We start from the raw sequence: 18,791 nt of genomic DNA on the forward strand, positions 1-18,791 counted from the left end.
ACTCCAAAGCCCTATAGCATAAGGTATAGAAATACTGCTTGCCTCGTCAGACATCTCTTACAGGGATTTTCAAATTAAAACACCATGTAAAACAGATTTATACAATTTTAATTAATAATTTGACGTAACACTGTCATCAGTAGAAACAGATGAAATTAAACTGGTAGTCATCTTAGAACCTTTGAACATTAGTGAATGATTTAACTACTGATGAAGTACATTTGTGCCATGAAAAATATAATTTTACTAAAAACCTTTACTGATGCAAGTAATAATATATAGTAATAATTTTGCATGCAAATTAATCTACTTTGGAACTCAAAATTCACTTGACTTCCCTTATTTATTAAAATGCGTTTGTCTATTCGTTTCCAGCTTCTTTTGTTAATCCCGTGCCCTTATTTTGAAGGGGAAAACTTGTTGTAATGCTCTGTTATTGGTTAAAATCTCTGTACAGCTGGTTAAGCGTATTTCTTCGCTTTGTGGGTCTAAACTTGTGTTAAAATATTTTAAATTGCGTTAAAAGCTTAAATTGAGTCTTGTCTGTCTTTATATTACGTTTGAAAGAAGTTTGATTTTTTTTTTTTTAATAAAAAAACTAAACAACAGTGTCCCGGAAGTTCTTCATGCTCGCGCCACGTCAGAACTACAAACTGTTAACATCATTGTTGAATAGTGAAGAATAGTCTGTCTGCCTGCACCTTCTCTTTATTTTCGCGATGTTGTATTTGTCACTCACCTGTTTGCTGCTGTTGAATGCATGTGTGGTGTCTGGGACTGAGATCACATTTGAACTGCCTGACAATGACAAGCAGTGTTTCCACGAGGAGCTGGAGAAAGACGTGAAGTTTGACATAGACTTTCAAGTAAGTTCCTCTGAGAGCTCCATCACGTCAGTGTGTGCATTTAGCAGATGCTGTCAGACTAATTTTTAGGCTGAAGTTTTTTCTCCTGCTTCCAGAAATCAAGAACAAATTTATAATTGTCTATTAGTCGTAAAATAGTGCAGAATGCATCTTTTGATTTACTTAAATTTGGCTCCGTTTTTGTTAATCAATTGAAAACATATGTTATCTCAGATTATTTTCCGTTTCAAGATAAAGACTTTTAAAGAGAAGCCCAATAATTCCCAGAGGAACAGCTGGCACACACACACACACACAGCCACACCCAATAACTTCAATATATTTAACAGCGACGCAACTTTCTTTCCTTCTATATATGTTTTATTTCCTCTTAGGTTATTTCAGGGGGCAACTATGATGTGGACTGCTTCGTCACAGATCCTCATGATAATGCCTTGTATAATGAGAAGAAGAAGCAGTATGACAGCTTCTCTCACACCACAACTATGAAGGGAGTCTACAAGGTTTGCTTCAGCAATGAATTCTCCACTTTTACACACAAAGTAGTGTATCTGGACTTCCGCCACGGGAATGAGGAACCTATTCTGGACAGCATGAAAAGAAGCACAGCTCTGACTCAGGTCAGTAATGAACACGGTGCTTTCAGTGTGTTGGGTGCAGTTTGTTTGTTTTTTAAGAACATGCTGGATTACTTGATAGCTAATTTTTTACCTTATCAATGTTTAAACATTGCTGCCTTCAATTAGACAAGCATGTCTTGAGAAGACAGAACTGCAATGTCATATCACAGACGTTTGTATCATGATTTGAATCAGAAAAAACAGGATGTATTTTGACATGAAAAATGAGTACAGACATATCAGTTATGCTTAGTAAGGCGATAACAAGTAATCTAAAATTGGTGTAGTATTTTTGCTGCTTTAAAGGTGTTTATATAATGTCCACAAGGTGGTGCAAGAGTTATTCACATTAAGCTCACAAGGAAATATTGTATTTAAGTGCACTCTCCTTTCCTGGAATTACACAAATCAGTCAAAAGAAGAAATGTCAACAGTTTGACAGCATTGCTGCTTCTCAAAACACAGAGTATAACATCTGATAAGCCATACTTTATTTCTCAAAAGAGTTTGGAAATTCCTTTGATGCAACTTAAAACCAGCATTTGTTGTTAACCACAAGAAACGTATCAAAAATAACCTAAATAAGTAGAATGGTATGTAGGTCAGTAGAATATAGTATGACATAGCAGATATCTTAAATATAATAAAGTAAAATAAATATTGATTTAAATAAATATATTGGGTAATAATAGCAATAATGCAAAAAAGCTGAAATTAAACAGAGCTAGAGGAGAGTTTAAAATGGCTTACTAAATAAAAAAGTAGCAGATACCAGATTAAAATCAATCATTGTAAAAGTGTAAAATGTAGTGCACAGTACAATAAAGAGGTTGAGTGTTTATTGTTAAGAGTTGTAACTGTGCATTTCATATCAGACTATAGGATAGCATAGTGTTACTACTCTTTAATTCAAGTACTGAGACCTCTAGGGTCAAATGTATAGTGAGTTTATGTGACTCTGATCTGTGCAATCCACCTTCTACTGTACATATTGATCAATTTCCATTAATCTTTCTGTTATCAGTTGGAGTCGTCTTGCGTCGCCATTCACGAGATCCTGAAGGTGGTGGCTGACTCGCAGACATGGTACAGGCTGAGAGAGGCGCAGGATCGCACAAAAGCAGAGCACCTGCTGGAGCGCGTCACCTACTGGTCCATCGGAGAAACCGTCCTGTTGTTTGTCATCGGCATCGGTCAAGTCATGATGCTTAAGAGCTTCTTCTCTGACAAGAAAGGCTCTGTGGCAGCTACCACTTAAACCAAGGTCTCAGTGTGCCCTAAGAAACTCAAGTGGAAGCTTGCTAATGTGAACACATATTAGCACATATTGTTAGTATTTTCATCAAAGCCAATGGTAAATGGATAGATCAAGGAGTTTTCACATTCCTGTCGAGCAAAACTTGAATTCAGGTTTTACACAAGTTGTTTTCGTTCAACAACTTTCTACTGAAAAGAAACCCCACTCACGTCTGTGTTTAAAATGCAGTTGACATCTTTCAGCCTTTAGAGACTTTATTTTTATAGAGGTGGACGAGAGGGCATGTTTATTTTGATCTGCCTATTAAGTAGCCTAGTTTCACTTATAAAAGCAGCTTTGTGGATTTCTGTCATCTGTAGTAGTATCACACATAAAAACCAAAGAGGAATTGTGTTTAAATTTGAGTTTTATTTGTTGTATAGCATCTGATATATGTATTGTTACCTTAATTTATGTGTGCAAAATCACTATGAGCTATGAGAGCTCCGTTTCTCTCATGTCTTGTCTGTTTCATATGGAGTGGCTTAGGCATTTGTTTTTTCCTCATGCCAACCAAGTTGAAGTTTACTGTTTTAATTTAAATACATATAACCTGATACATATACATGCAACTACTGTTTTTTTGTTTGTTTGTTGTTGTTGTTTTGGATTCTCATTTATATGTTTTACATTTTCTTCACTGGAAAGTGACCAAGTATCAACCAGATATCATTTTTTGCACAAATAGTTTCTTTGACATTTCAATTCGATTTGAAGACAAATTACTATTATTTTTTAAATACGGCAGTGTAGGTTCTCAGTCATCCAGGTCATGATAGTCTCAAGCACTTGAGTGGAAGGTAACTGGATGTCTTTTTTGGGTTCTTGTTTCTCACCTCTCATCTTAGAGGCTTCTTCAGTTCTGACCAGAGCATTTTCAGATGAGAGGGTTTGTTTTTTTTCCCGAAAGAGGGTTACTTTCAGCCAATTATGAGAGTAATCATGCCAGAAAGTTTTTAGACATTATCAAATTAAAGTTTGGTACCGAGTGCTGTGATGTTTTTTCAAATCCAATGATACTCGATGTTATTTAATTTTAAAAATTTAGAGATTAAGGAAACTATAGATTTTAATTAAAGCTATTCTAACAGTCTTTAATACTTTAGGTCTCCATGTTTTCAAGAAGCTCCATTGGAAACTCTAATCCTAATGTCCTGCCACATTAAAAATGTATTTTGCTTATTGCAGCTTGACTTGAACATTTGACTTTCACTGTGCATAATGCTATATAGAAATGTGGCAAATTAAAGGAAACCCCAAAACAAGGTGTCTCAGTAGGGTGTTTGGCCATAATGTGCCATCCCCTGTGTGCTCTTTGGCAGTAAATGTCCTGTGGAAGTTACTGCGAAAATAAGTCAGAAGACATAAGATATGATTTACATAATTTTTCAAACTTATCAAATCAGTCAGTGAGCCTTCATACTCTTTTTTTATTGGGCAGCCGATGTTGGGGAGGGGGGCAGTAACATCAGGAAAGAAGTGTTTAAGCATGTAATAAAGGTGATCACTGAGAACAATTATTTGCAGTGATTCCAAGTAGTTTGATTCTAGTTTGAAGTGGATTCAAACTCAGTAAAAAGTTGCCAGAGGCATTGCAGAGACACTTGATCTCCTTGGGTTTTTTTTTTTTAAGTTTGTTAGTGATTACTTTAAAATTTAGGAGCATTTGTGGTATCAACAGTAGTCTAAGGAGCTTGGAAAAAAACAGCGTCTGGACTTCTTTAAGTTGTTTGAAGACGTTTCACCTCTCATCAGAGAAGCTTCTTCAGTTCTAAGGTCACATGGTGGAGAGTCCCAGATTTAAGCCCTGTGGGAGTATCCCCCCAAGAGGGACAATGGACCCCCTAATGATCCTCTACCTATAATCACATGAGGCAGACGCTTTTCTTTCCAAGCGCCTTAGACTACGATGACCTGGATGACTGAGAACCTTCACAGAGATATCAACAGTAGTTTGATAGTGAATAAATCTAAAACACAGAGAAACCACTTCTTAGTATCTAGCAGATGAATTTTTAACCTGGAACAAATTTATATTATTTATCTTTTTATATTTACTATGTTTTGTTTTTTTCTTCTACTTTTTCTAAGTTCTTTGTCATTATTATTCTTTAAAGAAGTTCCGCATTCAAAGAAATGAGAATACATAGATGTTTACACTGTACATTAGCTGTTTATGCGGGTTACGTTTGGACTTTTAATGTGGAAAAACCCCACATTACATACACATGGAGCGTGTATACTGCATTCTACTACTGTGTTTCAAATGAGGAAATAGGAAGAAGAGCTGAAGTGAACTTGAACCAGTGCAGGAAACATTGGAAATCAGTTTTTGGCACAACACCCCGGCTCCACTGGCCAATCGGGGCGAAGCGGTCTTTCTCCAAGCTGACGTGGGTGGAAGTTATTAGCGCCGACGTCCAGCGTCATCAGTTTACCGGGTTCTACAGGCCTTACGTCCATTCATTAGGAAGAAGCTATAGTCCCAGTGGACCAGTCGCTGACGCTAAGTAACCACTAGTATACATGGCGGGATACCTTAAAGCTCTGACTACGGTGTCGAGGAGTACCGCCGCTGCGCTGTCGCAAAACCCCGCAGTGGTCTCACCGGCCGCCGTCTGCCATCACAGACTGCAACAGAGAAACTGTAAGTTTACCGTCGACAACATAATGACTCAGAATGAACTGCTCATAACATTAATGTGGTTACATGAGATGAACAGTGTGGCAGAGTCATAAGTTATAGCGAGTGACTGGAAACATGGAAATGATAGAAACAGGTGAGTCGATGTTACTGTTTGGCAAGTATCCATGGGTGAGTCATACATTGTAAGATTACACGAAAAGTGATTCAGAGGTGTTTCATTATTACAAAATGACAAATAAATAAGGTAATAACGTAAAGAAAAGCCAGTGTGGTCATGCTGAATAAAATATAAAGAGTTTGTATTCTAACGTAAAAACAATAAAAATGAGAAATAATGTGTATAAGTAAGTTTGGTGCCAGCCTGCTTTGCTACTTTAGTTGTCAGGTACAAAAAGGGCTTGACAGGTAATAAATGATATCAGAGCACTCTTATAATCCGAAGGTCACTGCCTCAGTGAAACCCAGCTGCCAGTAATGTAAAAACGATATGCAGGTGTCTCAGATGATAAAAGTAAGCCTAGTCGGCTCAGAGATATTCAGGGCTCAATGGCTGGCTACCCGAAAGTGACACGAATTGGAAGACTTGGATAATACAAAGCTGTGAATAAACTCCTAACGTCGAAAACAATTTTACCTTTTATTTACACAAGTGTGCAAACTTAACCTTTCGTTTCCCCTGTCATTTTCAGACTCTTACGGTTTTAATACAACAGTAATATAACTTAAATTTTTTTTTTTAGATGCAACAAAACGTATCAAAGTGGACCAGCCAGTCGTGGAAATGGATGGTGATGAGATGACTCGCATCATATGGGAGTTCATTAAAGAGAAGGTAAATCAAACACTAGCACATTCAAAATGTTTCCTCGTAACTCTGCATGTATGCATTTTTGTGGTTTCTGTGCCAAATTATCCTCAGGCAATTAACACATTGACATCTTGCACAGCTCATCCTGCCCAATGTGGATGTTGAGCTGAAGTATTTCGACCTGGGTCTGCCCTACAGAGACCAGACGAATGACCAGGTCACCATAGATTCTGCTCTGGCGACTATAAAATACAACGTGGCTGTCAAATGTGCCACCATCACCCCTGATGAGGCCAGAGTTGAGGGTAAGTTAGACTCAGACTTGTTTTAACTTCATTAGAATTAGAGGTATTTTAGTGCATTTTAATTCTATTATATTTACACAAATTAATACCTTCTTGTGCTTATTATATGTGTTTATTATATTTTCTCCTCAGAGTTTAAACTAAAGAAGATGTGGAAGAGTCCCAACGGGACCATCAGGAACATCTTAGGTGGCACAGTTTTCCGTGAGCCAATCCTTTGCAAAAACATTCCCCGTCTTGTTCCTGGATGGACACAACCCATAACAATTGGCAGGCATGCTTTTGGAGATCAGGTAAACAAAAAACAACAAGACAAATGTGCATCTTCTCTTTCTGTCCAAACTTAAAGCAGAGCAGACTCACATACCAGTGTCTGACTGTCTCACAGTACAGGGCCACGGACTTTGTCATTAACCAGCCTGGCAAGTTTAAGATTGTTTTTACCCCAGCTAATGGAAGCACAAAGCAGGAGTGGGAGGTGTATGACTTCCCAGCAGGAGGTTGTGGGATGGGAATGTACAACACTGATGAGGTAATAGTAACTTTCTTTATAGGTTTGGTTACATGAGAAAGATGAGATACTTTGGGGTACTCTCCTTGTTTTTAATTTAATGTTCTATGATGCTATTTATCATGCAAGTGCTATGTTTTCTTTGCTCAGTCCATCAGTGGATTTGCTCACAGCTGCTTCCAGTATGCCATCCAGAAGAAGTGGCCCCTATACATGAGCACCAAGAACACGATCCTCAAGGCCTACGATGGCCGCTTTAAAGACATCTTCCAGGACATCTTTGAGAAGTAAGATGTACTTTAAAAAGAGAGCAGAGCAGAGGTATCTGAGAAAGCTACACCTGCTTTGGAGGTTCTTAATTTCATTGAAACCCCCATGTTTCAGCTTGTGCCATTCATCAGATTCATCATGGCCATAAGCTGAAATGTGCAGTACATGTCGCTGGGGTAACCAGCTGGGGTAAGACACACAGCAGTAGAGTATTAGACCTGGTGCTGTTTCTGATGCTAGAGGAAAACATTCTTCACTGAGCCATCAAAATGTTTTATTGTTGGTTGTTTAACATCTACAAAGCCGCTGAATTTCTCTTTGTTTTCCTTTAGAAACTACAAGCCACAGTTTGACAAGCTGAAGATCTGGTATGAGCACCGTCTCATTGACGACATGGTGGCCCAGGTCCTGAAGTCCTCTGGAGGATTTGTTTGGGCTTGCAAGAATTATGATGGAGATGTGCAGTCAGACATTCTGGCTCAGGGTAAGTAGACTATGGTTGGACAATGAGTATGTTTGCAGAGCTCCCAATGTTGCATTATTTGGACGTGATGTTCATGTTTTCGTGATTTCATGCTGATGTGATTTCCTTCTAATGCCATGTTTCTGTTTGTACCAGGCTTTGGTTCTCTGGGTCTCATGACATCAGTGCTTGTGTGTCCCGACGGTAAAACCATCGAGGCTGAGGCTGCCCATGGCACTGTCACCAGGCACTACCGTGAACACCAGATAGTAAGGGCCACTGAATCAATCTGAAAAGACTCAGAGCTTTGACTATATGTTAGGTTATGGGTTACAGGGAGTTAAATGACCAACGCTAACATTGCTCTACAGGGAAAACCAACCAGTACCAACCCCATTGCAAGCATATTTGCTTGGACCAGAGGGCTGGTGCACAGAGGCAAACTGGATGAGAATCCTGATGTGATAAAGTACATATCTTATTAGTGTCATCTACTCATTTGACATATATTATATATTTATACAGTTTTACATCATTTTAACTGCTATTGCACTACAAATTCCAGGTTCTGCCAAACTTTGGAAAAAGTCTGTGTGGAAACGGTGGAAAATGGTATAATGACCAAGGATCTTGCAGGCTGCATCCATGGCTTGGCCAAGTGAGATTACATTTTCATTTATAATTCATATTGTAGATTTTTTTTCTAATATTTACACATAAATACACACTTTATAATGTCAACTAATTACTGTCTACCCTCTCCATTGTAGCTGCAAGGTAAATGAACACTATGTCAACACAACAGACTTCCTTGATGCCATCAAGACCAACCTCGATAAAGCTCTCGGCAACTGAATAACATTTAGAAGACAATATGAAGATTTTTGTTAATGTAGCAAAAAAATTGGCAAAAACTGTTTCTAGATTTGTTTAAATAACATTTTACCCTGTTTGTATGAATCTTTGTATCCAGTTTTGAAGCTGCTCCGCAATACATGCCTTTATTTAAAATTTGTATATTTGTTTTGTTTGCCTTTTCCTATTGCCACATTTGTACAAATTAGTAAATTTTATAATTAATTATTAATGGTAATATTAATTTATTATGGACATTTTAAAGAAGTTTCAGGCTTTCTCATTAAATTAGAGAATACCTTAAGGGAATAGCAAAATTTGGATATCATTATGTTAACGTCACATTGTACTTAATCAGCATGACTATAAAAAGAAATTGTCATTTAATTACACTTCGTGTGTGTGGAGTTGCCTTTTTCTGTTCATTTGTCAGGTTGGTGCTTTTATCCCGGGACAGAAAAAAACCACTTCTCAGCACAGACTGTACAGAATAATTTGAGGAAAAGCCACCACATGCATTTCTATTGCACATTTTAATTTCATGCACTTGCTCATATGAGCTCCTGTCCAGCAGTGCATTCATGCGGTGCTGTATGCTCATTTTGTAGCCATCATATGCACCCCGCAGTGCATAATGCTGAGTAGTGTTGTACCAGCAGGGGGCCAAGCCTGATGGGAGTTTTGGCAAAGCTTTTAGCTGTGCTGGCAGCCACGGTGTATGACCAGCAGATGTCGACATGGTCACAGTCATCCAGTCGGTTGCTGTAACATCTATGCATTATGTTAGTGCTTATTATGAATATTTCTGTAAAGGAAAAGAAAACTGGGTTAACTGGTTCACTGTTCCAATCTTAAACTGATCCTTGGCTAAAATGCACCTGCAGACTGCGTTTAGTGTTTGTTCCTGTTTGTAATACAGAATAATTGAGGTTTGCTGCAGTGGAAAATTCCATGTCCAATTTCATGTCAGGTAGACCGCCAATCACATTACCTGAATTAACCTCCCAGCCATGGTTGTCCTCATTTGTGTTCACCATTGCTCTCTTTTCATCCTGTATAAGAATCTATATGTATCCCTAAGGAAGGAAAGGATTTATCCCAGGCCTGGTTGTTCATCTAAAACTGCAAAATTTAAAGAAACATGAGCATTCAGACATATTCAAAAATATTTTTGGTATTTAAAATGTGGTCAGACATTAACAGATCTAAACACTAGTCAGAAAATATGGTAGATTCTTGCTCTTTCTACCCCAATTGTTACAAGGCAGAAAGAAAGAAAATGAACACAATTCTTGATCATTGACATTTAGATTAATCTCACCTCTCTTTAAAACTTCCCATTGAAAGTCTTAAAAAACTTAACCCAAAACTGAACTTCATCGTCAGCAATAAAAGAGCTATATCTCTGAGCAAAATTGATCAATCTTGCTCTTATGGAAGTTTAAAGCACCCATGAAGCAGCTGACCAGTCCATAAGCTCTACTGGGAGTTAAAGACCTCAGGTTTAACCCAAAATGTGCTCTCTGGTCCCAAGCCAAAAGCATCCATGCAGCAGACCAAGAAAATTAAAATGCTCCATCAATATTCAAATTTGCTTGTTCTTCAGCAACAAATCACAGTAATACTGATCCAAAATGTATCGCGTACCAACTTTCGTGGCAATCCAACTAAATTTGGAGATATAATGATAAAACAATGTCAAATTTGTTGAGGTCGTACACAAAAAGTGAGTGTATCACTAAAAGATCGTAAGGATTATCCCCCAGATAGTGATGGATTAAAACACCAGTCTTCATCACTTAAACTAGAGAACCTTTATTAAATAATTCATGGTCAATTTCCATGAGGTCTCAGTTTAATATTTCTCATCTCAAAAAAAGAACTAGTAGACCATTCCTCTGGCTTAGTGTGCATATCAAGGCTGACCTGCATGGCAGGACAGGGGGAGTTATCCATCTTCCCCTAAACAGAATTTCTGAGTGGCAGGACCTGTGTCAGTCCACTTTTAATTCAATCATTTCGAAATCTAAGCAAGCACGACTTCCAAATAATTTATTTTCATCTTTTAAATTCACAGGTTCGGTTTGTGTCATCTCTTGTTTTTCATGCTACTTTCCCCATGATGGGGAAAATATTTCTGAATAAATTGAATTAAAAGTAAAGTGGACCCAGCCCTGGATTTAAGAGTGCTGAAACTACAAACGACAAATAAAAACCCAAACTGCTGATTCTCTGCTCAAACTGCTCATTCTGCAACTCGTATTTGAACTGACAACCATGAAATATCCATTTTAGGTAAACAGCAGTTTAGAAAAAACAAAACAAAACAAAACAAGATTGAAAAAGCATAACTATGTTTAATAATATTGCCTTTATAAGGGGTCGGAAGATTTGATCTTCCATCCCCAGCTCTTCTTCCTTGAGGCAAATGAATTCACTCTTACTGAAGACCGCCTTCACAGAAAAAATGACAGGTTTCGATGAAAAAGTGCTTTTTGTTCTGTTCACTCAGTAATTCAAAACCTAGAGCAGTATATTCACTACACGGGATAGATTATTAATGCAAAGCTAAACCATGTGAAACAAAAAAGATGGGTAAACACACTGCATGTTGCAGAATCATTTGTACAGTGAGAGGGCTTTACATGCCGGCAGTTTTGTTTTCTGGTTGTAGCCGACATGAGACAGTAGCAACTTTGGTAGTCGGTGCCCTAGTAAGATTTTTTTTTTTTTAAAGAAAAAAAAAAGGCTACAATGTCATGTGCAAAAAGTACAAATGCACTTAAAGATAGACCTGTCTGAACTTTCAAATGAGGAATAGGCAGGAACGGGCAACTACAATTAGGAGTTGTTAACTAAGAGCATTCAAACCTATGAATATGTTGTGACTATGTATCAAAACTTCGATATACAGTGAGTAAATAGCTGACACTGTGGAAGCTTAGTTGCAAAATGTCTCTATCTGGCACTTTCAGTCAAAAATATGAGGGTATACATTGGTTGTGAATGACAAAAATGGCAAACAAATTTCTATCACATTAAATGTAACCAATGGCTCTGCAACTGCAACTTTTTTCTTTTTTTTCCTCTTCAAATAACTGATACATACACACAACATACAGATGTCACTGTCCACCAGTGAGAGTCTGAGCCGGTAAGAGTAGTTATCCCAAAAGAAGAGCTTCACACCGTGTCAACTGTTTTAGTGTCTCGGTTATAAGCAACAGAGTTGAAAAGTCTCCTTTGAAGCACTCCTCCTCCTCCTCCCTGGCCTCCCATCATAGTCCGCCAAGTCTGGCGCTTCTGGAAGGAGGCCAAAACTAAATGAAAACCCCTTTTCCCAGAGTCTCCCAAAGTCTCAACAACAATTCTGTAATTTCCTTCTGCCTTCAGAAACAAAAAAAGGAAGAAAGTTTTCTGGTCCATCACCACTCAAGGTGTAGTGTAGCTGCTTGTATCCTTTCCAAAATTGTAATACTCCTCCATGTCCTCCATGTTTGCCGTAGTGAGTTTAGTGAGGTTTTGGGAGCCACCATTGTCCATACTGTCCGGTGCTGTAAAGGTGAAGTTCTGTCCTTCATATTCCCCCTGGCTGTCCATTTCTGGAAGAACTTCTGGAAAATACAAAAAGGCATTGACTGACATTGGCCTGACAACATAAGGAAAGATCATTAAGTACATGGCATGACGCTCATCCAGCCAACTCCCATCTATTAGAAAAGTGAGGTTTTTAGCACTTCCGAGCTAATCCTGGACAATGTAAGGATCTCAGCCTTGCAAACGTATTGCATCAGTGAATTTATCTTATGTCTTAGACTCAAAACAAGTAGAAACAAGCAGAAATGAGTCAAATATTACATGTCTACAGCAAAAAGAAGAAAAACAAAATAGCATAGTGTCAGTTTGAGCACTGGATTGGTATGGTGACACCAGTAATGCAGGAATTGTACCCGACTGTTATGGTGAACAGAGAGTTGGGCCAAAAGTTAACTGTTTAGACTGAACCGATCGGTCCATGTTCTAACCCTCTCCTATGGTCATGATCTGGCTGATGACCAAATAAAGTTGCAAATACATGCGGCTAAAACGAGCTTCCCTAACCTTAGAGACAGACTGTGGAGGAAGTATTAAATAAGCCACTGGAGGTTGCTTGGTCTCACCCAACTGGGAAGAGATCCCAGGGTAGACGCAGACATCAGTGGAGACATTATATACCTCATTTGGCTTGGGAATGACTCAGGACACGCCAACAGGAACTGGAAAGTGTTGCTAGGGAGGACATTTAAAATGCCTGCTGCCACCATGAGCTGACTTTGTATAAATGGAAGATTAATAGGTGGTTGGACAGATGGGTAGAATGCATAAAGCTCACTTTCAGCTCCATATTTCTACTTCTTCTTTGCATTCAGTTTAAAATAATCCTCATTTATCTTACACTGAGCTTTGGTGTCCCCCACATTTGAAAAAACCTGTTTCAGATCTTCTTGCTTTTAGTCAACTTTCCTCTGACTTGTGGCCTGATGCAAACAGAAGGTCTGAACAAGAGGTGTGTGGGACTTAAGTGCTCACAGCCACAGCTGTGTGTCTGAGATGACCATTTTAGGGATATCTGCTCTCACTGACACAGATTCAAGAGTAGGAAAAAGACTGTTTGGAACAGCACTGGGAGCTGTGTGAAGCCTGAGCTTTGGCTCATATGGGATTACTTGTACTTGCACTGATGTCATTAACTGAACCTTCTGCAAACATCCACTTTTGAAACAGTATAAAACACCTGGCTAATGTGCTTATCTGTAAATTATTATCCAATATTAGCTGCAAAAATAACTGTAAAAAAGGTGCAACATTTTTGTTGTTCTATGACATATGAAAGTTTGGCCATTTTTAATATAAGGATCCAAGTGAGCCTAACCTTGTCCTTCTGGTGAGACATCCATGCCGTGTTTGACCTTCATGTGCCTGCTGAGGTTTCCTTTCAGGTTGAACTTACTGGTGCAGTAAGGACACTTGAAGGGCTTACTGCCAGCATGGAGATGCATGTGACCCAGAAGGTTATACATTCGGTTGAAAGACTTGCCACAAACCTGGAAAAAAAGTATACAATAATAATTTAGGTGCACTGATATAAACAGAGAAAAAACGTATACCAGATGTGATAAAAGCATCCTGCCTGGCGATAGTGGCCTCTCGTGTCTGGGATTTTCTTCTCATTTAATTTTAGAAAACGTACTGATATCAGGTTATAAGACGCTTATGAGATGCTTTCTAGGAGCACTTTCTTTCCCCATAATCCTATTACGTTAAATTAAATCGATAGAAACTAAAAATGCATCATCACAACTAATTTCACGCCAGTTAATTAAACAGCCCTGCACACTCTGCTATCAGTCTGGAGTTAAAATACGCACCTTGCATTTGAATGGCTTCACAGGCAGGTGGACGATCATGTGGGTCTTGAGGGTCTGTTTCTGGATGAAGCTCTTGAAGCAAACGTGACACTGGAAGGGCCTGACGCTGTTGTGGATGAGCATATGCCTCTTCAGGTTGGCAGACAGGGTGAACTCTCGGGAACACACGTCACACTTGTGGCCTTTCATCCCCTGCAGAGTGCAAAGAGAAGACAAAGGTCCATCAGTCAAATAGTCAAGTCAAGTCAAGTCAAGTTTATTTATAAAGCACATTTAAAAACAACCAAGGCTGACCAAAGTGCTGTACAATAAAATTGTAAATAAAATACAACAATAGCTGTTCTGTTTGCCTCCAAGAGTGTGAGACGTTGGCAGATATACTGATTAATCTGAACGTGTGGGGTCTAAAAGCTCACTGCTTTTCCAAGTCATAACACACCCAAACCTGAGCACGCAGACACATGTCTTTAGATTCAGTGTGAGTGTCACATTCCAGGCTATCTTTAAATCTGCATTGTGACAAAATTTCCTTAAATTTTTACCAAAGGAAAGAAAAATTACAGCATATTTTTTAACACTTTTAATATCAGCTAAAGAAAAAAAAAGGTTAATGTGGCTGAGAGAGAACCTATTATGCTCCTATGCTATTCAAGCCTAATAATGTTATTCTTGGACTATAATAAAATAGCTTTGTATGTGTCGTAATACAAAACTATTTAAATTTATCTCACGCTGGACTTTGGTGCTGATAGCCAGCGTCTGAAACAAGCCGCTTCTTCCGATTTGCTGGCCCTTGTAAACAGAAGGGTCACAGAGCAGGTGGGCGGGGCTTTGGTGCTCACAGACAGAGCTGTGTGCTTAAGATGACCTAAGTAAAGATATCGGCTCTCGCTGATACAGATCCAAGAGTATCTGTCTGAAACAACATTTAGCCTGAGTTTTGGCTCACAAGGATTACCTGTGCATACGCTGACCTCATGCAAACATCCACTAATGTAAAAATATATAAGAGCTGGATGAATATGCTCAACTGTAACTAAATTATACAACTTTACCTACAAAAACAACAGCAAGAGTCTAACATTCATGTAAAACAGGGTGGCCAAAGAGTCACCATCCTGCATACAGTGTCAGGGCAATATTTTAATCCTGCCTGCAAGTTATTGCTCATTCCTCCAACCATATCAAATGGCAGCCATTTTAGGTGTACCAAAGGAGATCACTAGAATACAGGAAAAAGGCCCTTTGTATCATCTTTATTCAGCTGCTGTAACGTTCTCAAACACATGCAGTGGGTCACAGGAGCAGACAACTGTCATCTAAGGCCTTGAGGCCTGTCTCAATGATTGTGCTGCTGCCTCCTGCACTCCACTCTGCAGTCAGTGTCAGTAGACAAACACCTGCGACTGAATGAGCGGATTCAAGGCTCTTGCGAGGAACAAATATGTATTACGGGACACTAGCGGGTCGAGAGACAGTGTTTGTATAAGCAGACAAATCTGGCAGACTGTCCGTCCGCCCACTGTCTGCACGGCAAATGGGTTGAACTGCCGTTATCCACCAGGGGGAGCAGTGAACAGACAACCAGCTCAAACAAGCCACAAAAGAGAATATTCTCTCTCCACTGAGAACATTCACTGCTCTCATCACTTTCAGTTTGATGATGAACGTGGCTTTGGATTTTTGTTCCCCCAGTAGAAAGCACATTTGAGCCCGTCCCTAGCAACACAGCATTTTCATTTGTCACCGTGTGGGTTTTCTATCTGTCAGCTATCTTCTATTCCTTCACCCACTAGGCATGACTAAAAGTTGGGGCGGGAAAAAAAAAAGTCTTGTTCAAAAGGAACTGATTTTAGAATAACCAAGAATGATCACAAATACAAGCAAAAGGTAATCCGACGCATCCTCATCTCTCTCTTCCCCACCTGTGTGAAAGTGTGGAAAACAGCAACGGTTGAAAAAGCGTGACAAGGAGATTGAAGGTCTTTCCAAAAATGCAACATTTGCCAGATAATTCCACTATGCTTCTAATTTCCTTTGATTTTTCACCATTTTGATTAAGTACTGTGTTTCTAACTGCTGATGAAGCCTTTGCAAAGATTTCTCAGCATTTGCACAGGGAAAATGGCATCAACAAAAACATATTTTACATGAGAATTGATACTATTTGTTTAACAACTCAGACTTGGTTTTGTTGCCATTAAAAAAAAAAAATATTCAAGGCTAGAAACTCAATTTTCTTCTTGTTTCTATGACCCACCTGGAGTTTATTCTATTCACTGGGCAATTAACCACTTAAAGTGACTCGATATAAAAAAAAAAAATACATTTCCTCATCATGACTTGTTGGCACTACATTATTAAAAATTTCAAATGAATGAAAAAAAAAAGCCACACAGAAAAGTCCAACATTACCAAGTTGATGGAATAGTTTCTTTTTTCCCATCCATCCATCTTTTTTTCTTGCACTTATCCAATTCGTGGTTGCAGGTGGGGGCTGGAGCCTCTACCAGCTGTTATTTTTTTATAAGCATACTAAATCCAGGTGCTAAATTCCTTATATTAGACTGATACGTTGATTCTATTATGACCTTAAAAATCATACGTTTTTGTAACAAGATGAATCTGACAAAGACAACAAACGATGCCAGATAGGTGGATGCTCGTATCTGTTAACTACACCCAAGGCTTAAGGTGAATTATATATGAACTGCAGATGCAAATGATCTTTTTTTTGTTCGTTTGTTTTGACTCTCTATTAAAAAAAAAAGAGAATCAAAGCATTCAATATTTTCGTGCAAGCCAAAAGAAAAAAAAACCCTCTGCTAAATACTGATCTACAGGTAACATTTACAGCATGTGTGCAACTTGAGCAGTCAGATACCTTATGGGTGAGCGAGTGTTGACGTAGGTGGTGGAGTTGCACAAACTCCAGGCCGCACTGGGAGCAGGTGTAAGGCCTCGGGCTCTGGTGCTTCAGGAGGTGGTTCTGGAGCTGGCTACGGTAGGCGAAAGACTTATTACACTCGGTGCACTGGAAGGTGTGGGGGCCCTGGTGGCTGGTCTGGTGGCGTTTGAGGTGAGCATAGGTGGGGAACTCCATGCCACATTGCGAGCACACATGGCAGCGGCCTCGTTCGTGCTTCACCTCGTGCGCTCGCAGTTCGCTGGGATAGGCGAAGCCACGGCGGCAGAAGCGGCAGCTGTAGGGCTTTACGTCGGTGTGTTGCAGCATGTGTCGCTTCAGGTGACTGGTCTGGGTGAAGCCCTTCTTGCAGACTGTGCACTTGTGAGGCCGCGTACCTTGGTGGGTTAGCAGATGGGTTTGGAGGTGACTGGGCTGCTTGAAAAGCTTTCCGCAATGTGGACAGGCATGCGGTTTGATGCCGTTGTGGCCCAGGATGTGTGTGACCAGGTTATACTTAGAGGTGTAGGATTTATCACACATGCGACACTTCCAGCGTTTCAAACCATCTCCCACGTCTACGCAGTAGGATTCATCAATCTGGATATTGATATCTAGCCGGTCTACTCTACGGCCACCGTGTCTACGTGGAGGCTGGGGATGTGGAGGCTGGGGATGCTGCCCTGCCGCACTCCCGTCTGTCCACATCATACTCTGGCTGCCGTCTTCATACTCGCCCCCCATTCCCATCTCTGTAGAATCGTAGCTTCCCACTTCACTGGTCTGGAAGTAGCTGCTGATAGCTTCCTCCTGCTGTGTGGGTTTCATCATTGTGTTCCCCTGGTGTTCTACCTCTTCTTCATCCTCTCTACCACCTCGACCGTGGCCCCCCATCGGGCGCTGGCCCTGCAGTCCTCTGTGGCCCTGCTCCGGTCCCCTGTGGGCCACCTGGGGGGGAGGAGGGTGGACATGTGTGTTGGCTTGCTGCTGGTTTGTAGCTTCCCGCTCACATTCTGCACAGTTCTTGTTGGTGCCTCTCAGGGTGGCCGGATCTACTTGAACCAGACCACCTCTGGGAGCCATATTGTTCAGCATGTGGACACAGGAGGACATTCCAGAGTTCATCCCTTCCCCTTTCACGTGGGAAGAGGACATGTCACCTGCTTGAAGGCCATGACGATCAGGGACCACCATTTTCCCATCCGGATGCTGAGGCGGCCCCTGCTGCCACCTCCGCTGGCTGCAGCTTGGTTGCATCTGACCGTCTTCTCCCAAGTTTTCTCCAAGATAATCTCCGTTGGCGCCGATAAGTTGGTCTGCGTACTCGTAGTCAACTCCGTCTACTGGGGGTGCAGGGGACTCTTTTGGTTCACCAGTGTAGAAGCCGTTTGGTGCAATTGTAGCTCCGAATACTTCATTCTGGGAGATGAGACCTAGCACGGCGGCCTGGGCCAAGGACAGCACAACTACTGGATCTGTCTGTGTGCCTATGTCCACCAGCCTGGCCATTACCTTGGGCTCACATCTACCCAGGCGCCGGCTCGCCTCCTCCTGGAACAGGAAAGAGACAAACCATTTGTAAAGAGATCAGCATTTTAATGTTTTTTATTGCCAAGTGTTATAGAGGGGAACAAATCAAGCTCAGTGTAAATTTTTATAAAGGCAGGAAGTTATGTTTTCAATGTGAACTACTGTGCACCATCCTCCACTCCATTAAAAATGAGCTACTGAAGAAGAAAAGGTGGTGAGACTCATCTGATCAGATTCTTTGAGCTAGTTGCTGACAGAGAGGGGAAAAGGTAAGGGAACAATTTTGATTTTCAGGAGCTGTTTTTT

The 18,791-nt window shown here is 40.2% G+C and overlaps 3 protein-coding genes across 4 annotated transcripts in view; 2 read left to right on the top strand and 1 right to left on the bottom strand.

Annotated features, from left to right (window-relative positions):
- The first annotated feature begins 620 nt into the window (after positions 1-620).
- Positions 621-4,048, top strand: tmed3 (transmembrane p24 trafficking protein 3). Its single transcript, XM_085167993.1, has 3 exons — positions 621-866; positions 1,241-1,486; positions 2,511-4,048. The coding sequence occupies exons 1-3, from the start codon at positions 720-722 to the stop codon at positions 2,742-2,744; spliced, it is 627 nt and encodes a 208-aa protein (XP_085024119.1). The 5' UTR covers positions 621-719; the 3' UTR covers positions 2,745-4,048.
- Positions 4,049-5,068: 1,020 nt separating this feature from the next.
- On the top strand, positions 5,069-9,032 carry LOC146525916 (isocitrate dehydrogenase [NADP], mitochondrial-like). The gene is made up of 11 exons (XM_085167958.1): positions 5,069-5,430; positions 6,171-6,262; positions 6,378-6,543; positions 6,676-6,836; positions 6,932-7,075; positions 7,205-7,341; positions 7,657-7,808; positions 7,944-8,056; positions 8,159-8,256; positions 8,353-8,445; positions 8,558-9,032. The coding sequence occupies exons 1-11, from the start codon at positions 5,310-5,312 to the stop codon at positions 8,640-8,642; spliced, it is 1,362 nt and encodes a 453-aa protein (XP_085024084.1). The 5' UTR covers positions 5,069-5,309; the 3' UTR covers positions 8,643-9,032.
- The window catches only part of znf710b (zinc finger protein 710b), a 30,773-nt gene continuing 20,109 nt past the window's right edge, over positions 8,128-18,791 (bottom strand). For both annotated transcript variants that reach the window (XM_085167907.1, XM_085167898.1), the window contains exons 2-5: positions 16,935-18,506; positions 14,051-14,242; positions 13,555-13,726; positions 8,128-12,256 (exon numbers count right to left, since the gene is read on the bottom strand). In XM_085167907.1, the coding sequence (XP_085024033.1) occupies positions 12,075-12,256; positions 13,555-13,726; positions 14,051-14,242; positions 16,935-18,464 (2,076 nt within the window). In that variant the 5' untranslated portion in view covers positions 18,465-18,506 and the 3' untranslated portion in view covers positions 8,128-12,074. The remainder of the gene's footprint in view (positions 12,257-13,554; positions 13,727-14,050; positions 14,243-16,934; positions 18,507-18,791) is intronic.

This window comes from Neolamprologus multifasciatus, chromosome 1, assembly GCF_963576455.1.
Source record: "Neolamprologus multifasciatus chromosome 1, fNeoMul1.2, whole genome shotgun sequence".
Lineage (NCBI taxonomy): Eukaryota > Metazoa > Chordata > Actinopteri > Cichliformes > Cichlidae > Neolamprologus > Neolamprologus multifasciatus.